Below are 9,049 nucleotides of genomic sequence, written 5' to 3'. Positions count from 1 at the left end.
ACTCAATAGAATACATRGAGAGAACAGATTCAGAATAGATGGATTAATGAAAGAATGCCATCTATGCATCTTCGTCTCTGTTTCAGCAGCAACTTGTAGATTTAAAAATAGCCTGATCTTGTAGATTATTTGGGCACATTTTAGGGTTGGAGAACTTTTATTTGTATTGCTTTTAAAGCTATCAAGTAAACACAATGAAAGCATGTATGAATCATTAAATAAACGGGTTTGGAGAGCCTTTACGCACAAAATATATTGATGAATAAAAAATACAGTGGTTTGATTCATCCTGAAATACATWAAATATTGGATGGTGGAAAAAAGTGTACAATAGGGGTTGAACAATAGTCCTATAAATGTACCCTAAATCCTCACTAATCATGGAACTGTACGACAATGGTCCAGTCATTGTGAACCGTGCGTTAGGCTCCAGGTTTAAACTGCTACCTGGTCTGAGTTCCATAATGATTCAAATAGACTACATGTCCCAAATTACTGCACAACGTTAGCCTAAAATGATCCACTAATGCTAGCAACCCTCAGGAACAACTACACGGACGTGACAGAGGAAAGAAAGGTAAACAGAATGGAATGATGCAAAATGTAAACTACAAATWGAAGAAAACTAACACTAAAGTAACAGTTATAAATGTATGTGTGTATTACTGACGGTGGCTCCCGATAGTGGCTAATATATGACATTATACACAATTTAAAATAAAACTGAGAAAAGCCCAAGCATAGGCTATAATTAAAACATACATCAACTCGGCMKGTTCAGCCCTACAGAAGCCGATAACTTGGGTGTTCAAAWTTCATCCATRCAAATTACGAGGRAACACAATTAAAATGTTGAATAACGSCACAGCTGTATATTCTAGCCTATTTCACTGTGGAAAAGGGGATGCCACACGGGTCATGTTTATATAATTTTCAGTTTGCTTCCATATGGCTAGTTTCACATTTGTCTACATGGTTCCTAAGGAAAAACAATCTAAAACAATTGCTGTCTATTCACAATCCCCTTCTCCTAACGGACTACTTATTTTCCTAGCTCTTTTATATTTCTCYTATCCATTTATAAATTACAGTGCATGGAGAATGATATTATTTCTGTCAGAAAAAAGAAAGTAGATGCTTTCCCTACTGAGAAACCGTCAGGTTTGCTCGACCTTATTCATGGTTTCTTGGCGCATAAAGGTGGTGGGATTATGAGGGAATGAAGTCAAGGTCAGAATAGGGTTAATCTGTAGACACCTCCGCCACACCTTCATTTCTTAGATCTCCACCCTGAGCCAATGGGTGAATAGCATGCTATTCTCATGCTTAAATTCAAGGTCAGAATATGCATAGAGATAAAAGTACATAAAATGGAATTACTTTCCATTTGCGTGTGCTTACCCTGGGTTGGAATTGGGGCCAATGTGAATAGCACATCAATGCAAGGGCTCCCAATCATCATTACTAACATCAGYCATTTGTCAAGCAAAGTAAAACTTTCAGAAATGATGGATTACAGCCAGTCTATATTTTCCMTGTTGATCATTACAAACTCTTGTATTCGTTTATACATACTGTAGATACCATGATTTAGGTTGATGATTGATATTTCCARAATAAAGGAAATCACACCCAAAAAACACAGTGGTTTAATCTTGTACTTTTCATTTTTATTATTAAATTGACAAGAGAAATTCATGAAATATATATAAGTTACAATTATTGTTCATCACTTAACAAATTTKGACTTATTCTGTCTCATTCTCTATGTACAGTGGGCCTCAAATTAAAATGTAGTCTGGTGACTGATGCAGCTATATGCTGTATAAGATATTAAATATAAAACCTAGACTTGACTAAGATAACCCACATGGAGCCTTTTTTTGACCAATTGTGTGTTTAGATACATACATAAATGATTATAGCTAAACAAAARATCAACAGAGATGAAGGGCAGCTCTCTGAGATAGGACTGACAGTAGCAGAAATAGTTCTAAGTAATCATACAAATAATGATGATAACATGAAAATATACAGTGTTGTAGATTACAGATGCTTTTCATTGTTTTCATACACTTTATTTATAGTGACTTTAGAACTAAAATAAAGTTTACAGCATAATTGTAGGTCTACATGGTGGTTTTGAAAAGTATATTCACAAATGTGAAGTGTACATTTCCTATTAAATTCTGTTATAGTGGGGTTCATGTAAAGCTCGACACCCTCCACCCACATCTTGATGAGACATTTACAAACAGTATCTGTTTCATGTACATCTTGATGAGACATTTACAAACAGTATCTGTTTCATGTACATCTTGCCATAATTGCACGTTGCAGTTTTTCGGTGACATTGCTTTTACGTCAACAATTTATTCATTATTCATTATGAAAACTTTGTCTACAGGACTAGAACTGTGTTTAACCCATTTTTAACAGGAGGCCAGCCTGTTAGACGCACGGTATATTTTTAAGATGTGCATTCTGATGGTTTGATTGGCCATTCCGTAAATTGCAGGGTTTATCAATGGTGTAAGCAATGTATAGTATAGTGACATGATGATCCGAAACTTAAAAGATGTCCCACTCATGTCAAATCTACTTTGAGCAATTTCAAAAAAMCCTCCAATAGAGTAGTTTATTACTGAAAGTAAATGAGGGAAGCACGTTTTCAGTGCTTTGACCTGAGATTCTTTTGAGGATTTCAGACAGACCCTGAAAATGTGTGCATATGAGAATATAATCATGAGGAGCTGGGGGATCATAATGAAAGCTATTAGCACAAGTCCTACAATACTATGGTAAGATGTGGGAGAACACGCATTTTTGACCAATTCAAAATTGACACAAAACAATTTAAAATGTATGAACCTCCCACAAAACTTCAACCTCAAAGTCAAGCAGAAGTACATCAGAAAGAGAGAAAAAGGATATAGCCATGCCAATGCAATAAGTTTACAAATCTTGGGAATAGACATGATGCTGTGATAATGTAGTGGATAACAGATGGCAACATACCGGTCATATCCCATGACAGCCAAAATATGAAATTCAACCGCTGCATATGTATGTACCCAATAGATTTGTATTAGACACCACGGCAATGATATCTCATATGTCTCAGACAAAAGTAGAATCAGAGTAGAGGGAAGAAATCCAGTGCTGCCATATAGTCCGTTAGCAGCTAAGTTACATATGAACACATACATGGGTTGATGCAGAGCTCTCTGACAGCATATCACAGCAATCAGCAGAAAATTGAAAGAGATTATCAAAATATACAACAACATAAATATAGAAAACTGCAGGTACTTGTTTTTTTCCATTACAGCATACGCAGTCATGGTAAATACTGTTACAGATGTGTTGTCCATRTTTGTCTTGAATTCTGAAAAGACAAGAAACATTGCCTTTATACAACTCTGCCTTCAGAAAGTATTCATACCCCTTGACKTATTACACATTTTGTTACATCCTGAATTCAAAAYGGATKAAGTATATTTTATTSTCACCTATCTACCCACTCTATTATGACAWTTYTTTKTGCAAATGTATAGAAAATGAAATACAGAAATATCTAATTTTACATAAGCTACCTCAAAAGTTTGGGGTCACTAAGAAATGTCCTKGTTTTTGAAAGAAAAGCAATTTTTTTGTCCCTTAAAATAACATCAAATTGATCAGAAATACAGTGTAGACATTGTTAATTTTGTAAATGACTATTGTAGCAGGAAACTGCAGATTTTTTATGGAATATCTACATAAGCATACAGAGGCTCATTATCAGCAACCATCCCTCCTGTGTTCCAATGGCATGTTGTGTTAGCTAGTCCAAGTTGATAATTTTAAAAGGCTAATTGATCATTAGAAAACCCTTTTGCAATTATGTTGGCACAGCTGAAAACTGTTGTTCTGATTAAAGAAGSAATAAAACTGGCCTTCTTTAGACTAGTTGAGTATCTGGAGCATCAGCATTTGTGGGTTCAATTACAGGCTCAAAATGGCCAGAAACAAAGAACTTTCTTCTGAAACTCATCATTCTATTCTTGTTYTGGGAAATGAAGGCTATTCCATGTGAGAAATTGCCAAGAAACTGAAGATTTCGTATAATGCTGTGTACTACTCCCTTCACAGAACAGCGCAAACTTGCTCTAACCAGAATAGAAAGAGGAGTGGGAGGCCCTGGCACAACTGCACAACTGAGCAAGAGAACAAGTACATTAGAGTGTCTAGTTTGAGAAACATACACCTCACAAGTCCTCAACTGGCAGCTTCATTAAATAGTACCCGCAAAACACCAGTCTCAATGTCAACAGTGAAGAGGCGACTTYGAGATGCTGGCCTTCTAGGCAGAGTTGCAAAGAAAAAGCCATACCTCAGGCTGGCCAATAAAAAGAAAAGATTAAGATGGGCAAAAGAACACAGACACGGACAGAGGAACTCTGCCTAGAAGGCCAGCATCCCGGAGTCACCTCTTCACTGTTTACATTTACATTTAAGTCATTTAGCAGACGCTCTTATCCAGAGCGACTTACAAATTGGTGCATTCACCTTATGACATCCAGTGGAACAGCCACTTTACAATAGTGCATCTAACAGTGCACCAATTTGTGCACTGTTAGTGCACAGTGCACTGTTGACTTTGAGACTGGTGTGCTGTGGGTACTACCTGGTGTTTTGTGGGTACTACCTGGTTTTTCAAGAGGTAAAACACACATAAATAAGATAAAACGTGAAATTGTCTTAATTTATTCTTCATCGAAATGACTTATTATTCTCAACAACCTTTAAATTCCACCTAGTGCAAACACTTAGTAAATATGATCTACATTAATCTCTTATCCATTGTATGAATGTGGTCATTTGATTGGTTTAATTAAAAGCATTAAGGTTCTCCCATGTTCCGACTAGCAGGGACGTCAGGGAACAATTACCTCTGAGAAGGAAGTGCATGTCATTATTCAAAATGGATAGAGAATTGTTAAAKGCCTGTTGCGGTCAAAAATGTAATTACCTGTGTTTTTACATATATTTCCACACTATGAGGTCGGAATAATTCTGTGAAATTGTGAAAATTATGATAATACCCTTTTAGTGTACGAACTGTTTGAAAAGACCACCTGAAATTTCTACCTGTTTTGGTGGGATGGAGTTTTGGCCAAATTAGTTATTTTTAATCTTTATTTAACAAGGCAAGKCAGTTAAGAACAAASTTTTATTTTCAATGATGGCCTARGAACAGTGGGTTAACTGCTTTGTTCAGGGGTAGAACAACAGATTTTTACCTTGTCAGCTCGGGGATTTGATGTTGCAACCTTTCAGTTACTAGTCCAACGCTCTAACCTCTAGCCTACCTGCCGTCCCATGTAGACCAATAAGAAAGAGAATTCCAAACCGCTCTGCCAATAACAGCTCGTTTTCAGTTTCAGCATTGAAAACAATCACAGTAAGGTACTTAAATGTTACACAGAAATGATTTGATAATGAACTAATAAAATGGCTTTAACTAACCTTTATAAATACACTATTTCTAAAATATCATTGTACCTTCAAACAACTTAGCTCCAGTGATCCCTAGTTATTGAATTAAACAATAATAACTCAACAGGAAATAATTCAAAACAAGGAAACAAATGTATACAATAAACACATTTTAAAGAAAATAATTAAAGGAGAAACCATAAATTAAGAGTTATTCAGAAAACRAAAATGCAGTGTGTGCATGATTTACCTGTTTCTGAGAGTCTGAGAGTTAAATAAAGGTTAAATAAAAAAATTATTAAATGTCCCTCTCAAGCCAACACTGCCAGTGTTACACCTCCCCAGGTTGGCAGAAGTGAATGAAAATGTTGCATCAAGTGTCTTTTTGTTAAGACATGTAAAAACATGACGTCAGTTATTTGTGCAACATATTTTACTGATGTTGATTATTCCAATCCCACAGGACACTAGCTGTAATCTGTGTGTTCCTAGAYACACCGTGTCAATAACACTTTCTGAAACAATGTCAAATATAGTAGTGACATATAGTGAAAAATATGCTTAACTGCACAAATGAATTGCATTTGAATTGATCAATTTATTTATTTCATGAGAAAAACATCTTGGTACAGGATCACACACAGTGAGCAATACTTTTGTTGGTTAGGGCCCTGCCATTAAAGGGATAGTTCGTTTTTTAAAAGTTTTATCTTATGTTTGACTTAACAAGGGTGTTGTCGTTTGATCCAAACTGTTTATAGGTTTGGTTGCTGGTTATTTAGAAATGTCCAGGATTTTATAATAATAATAATTATAACAATTAATTTATATGCATAGCACATTTAATACACAGAATGCAGCTCAAAGATTTAAATAATTGGCTAACAAACATAACAGGTCAATTTTGGGGGGAGAAAATGTATTCAGTTTGGATGAAAAAACAACACCCTAGGTCAGGGCAATTCATCTATATTCTTATGGGAGCCAAGTATTGCAAGTATTCTTCCGAAGAACTATAAAAAACAGCGCGCACACACACACCATATAAAACACTTAAAGATCCCCTCCAGCCTCTGTAGAACCTAATTTATTACCTCATTTACTTAACAAAAGGCTCAATAGGTAGTCCAGGTGTCCTCTGACATGGCACAAGTGGGTGTGGGTCTTTTCTCTTTTGTCCTCAATTGCTCCTCTATTGTTCCCGCAAGCAAGGGGGAGTACACGATCAGACCAACTCCTTGAATTGCCAAACGCTTAATTTTCGCAGTTGTGTCGAAACAAAATTTTGCTTAAAAAAAATGTGACCGTTGAGTGTGTGTACTTTACTGTATTTATATTTGGAATGTCGTTTTTTAACTGGAAAAGTAAAAATAATTGCTGGAGTGGGACTTTAAGTAAAAATCCCCTGAAAACGAAGCATTTTCGCTATGATATTTACTGCCCTAACACACGGATAGTGATAACATGGACCAACCAGCAACTTTATTTTTTATTTTTGTGCTTTTGAATCTGGCCTTATTGCAATAAAATTTCAGTCTGAATGAAGTATACTTTGAATATATTTTCCTCATTCATTGAAAAACATTTCATCCTCACTCACTCTTTGTTCAACAGACTGTATGTTGTAAATTTCAAAAACACAATGTTGACGGCTCAGTACATCACCGGGTCCAAGCTTCCTGCCACCCAGGACCTCTATACTAGGCGGTGTCAGAGGAAGGCCCTAAAAATGGTCAAAGACTCCAGCCACCCTAGTCATAGACTGTTCTCTCTGCTACCGCACAGCAAGCGGTACCAGAGCGCCAAGTCTAGGTCCAAGAGGCTTCTAAACAGCTACTACATTCAAGCCATAAGACTCCTGAATAGCTAATCAATGGCTACCCAGACTATTTGCCCCCCCCCCCCTCATAAGCTGCTGCTACTCTCTGTTATTATCTATGCATAGCCAATTTAATAACCCTACCTGCATGTCATAATTATCTCAATTACTCAAACCGTGCCCCGCACATTGACACATTGCCTCTGTACCGGTACCCTGTATATAGCCCCACTATTGTTATTTACTGCTGCTCTTTAATTATTAGTTTTTTATCCCTTCCTTTTTTAAAGTATTTTCTTAAACTGCATTGTTAAGGCTTGTAAAGTAAGCAATTTCACTGTAAGGTCTACACCTGCTGTATTCAGCGCATTTGAACAAATAAAATTTGATTTGATTTGACCTAAGCTCTCATTACAATAAGGCCCTAGCCAGGAAAGTAATGCTATATACAGAGGTCAAAAGCGATATAGGCCTACAGTAATTTTAACCCCTCAAACGTGGATTGCCATTGTTCGCATGGCCACATTGGGTACATGGCTCTTCTCTTTCATCCAGTTCCATCAGAGTTACATCAGTGTTGTCTGACGGGCAGGTATTTACTGGCGCTGCTCTCAATCTGCTTCACCCTATCCTCCAGACACTGGCCACAGAGTGCACCATTTGGTCGCAGTGTCCTTTAGGTCTCATCAGTGTGTGGTTTTTTATTGCTTTCCAGGGGATGAAAGTATCAAGTGGATAATGACCTCTGATAACATGTTTATCCACTTGCAGTTGTCAGCGATATCAGAAGGTACTGAGAACCCTCCAGAATGTACACAACGTCAGAATATCCAAAATTGATAGCAACATCTATAGTTGAAAGTTAGTAACTGTAACTCTAAAGTTACATTCTCTTCATAATGACACACTGTCCATACGTCATGTGTCAATTACTAGGGAAATCAAATCAAATGTATTTGTCATATGCTTTGTAAACAACAGTTTGTAGACTAACAGTAAAATGCTTCCTTACAGTCTTTCCATCAATGCAGAGTTAAAGATAAAGATCAAAAAATAAAACGAGGAATAAATACACCAGGGAATAATGATTACAATAATGAGTCAACAATACAATGGCTATATAGCAGGGAGTACCAGTACCGAGTCAATGTGCAGGGGTATAAGGTAATAAGGTACGTAGCTATGTACATGTTGGTAGGGATAACGTGACTAGGCAACAGGATAGTAATAGACAGTAGCAGCACTATATGTGGTTGGTGTGAGTGTGTTTGTGCATCAGTATGCATGTGTGCGCTATGTTATTGTGTGAGTAGCTATGTACAGTGTAGGTAGGAATAACGTGACTAGGCAACAGGATAGATAATAGACAGTTGCGCAGCTGTTATTCTGGTGTGTGTGGGAGCGTGTTTGTGGCATCAGTATGCATGTGTGCGCACGCATGTGTGTGTGGACGTATGTAGTGTGTGGTGTGTATATGTGTGTTGTGGTGTCAGTGTATGTATGGTGAGTGTGTGGGTAGAGTCCAGTGTGTGTGCATAGAGTCAGTGCAAAGTTTTGTGCAAAAAATGGTCAATGCAGTATCTGGGTGGCCATTTGATTAGATATTTTGCGGTCTTGTTTAGCAGTCTTGTTATGTCTTTTCTGACATAGTGGTAGAAGCTTGTTCAGGGTAGTGTTGGTCCAGACTTGGTGCACTGTCCGCTTGCATGTGGTAGCAGAGAGAACATTCCTTGGCTTGGGTGGCTGTTG

The 9,049-nt window shown here is 37.1% G+C and overlaps 1 protein-coding gene across 1 annotated transcript; it reads right to left on the bottom strand.

Moving 5' to 3' along the window:
• Positions 1-2,044: 2,044 nt before the first annotated feature.
• On the bottom strand, positions 2,045-3,374 carry LOC111950039 (olfactory receptor 1496-like). Its single transcript, XM_023967370.2, has one exon. The coding sequence runs from the start codon at positions 3,372-3,374 to the stop codon at positions 2,433-2,435; it is 942 nt and encodes a 313-aa protein (XP_023823138.1). The 3' UTR covers positions 2,045-2,432.
• Positions 3,375-9,049: the final 5,675 nt, after the last annotated feature.

Source organism: Salvelinus sp. IW2-2015, linkage group LG23 (genome assembly GCF_002910315.2).
Source record: "Salvelinus sp. IW2-2015 linkage group LG23, ASM291031v2, whole genome shotgun sequence".
NCBI lineage: Eukaryota > Metazoa > Chordata > Actinopteri > Salmoniformes > Salmonidae > Salvelinus > Salvelinus sp. IW2-2015.
Note: the sequence above shows the minus strand (reverse complement) of the source record. Positions and strands in the feature narration are given on the sequence as shown.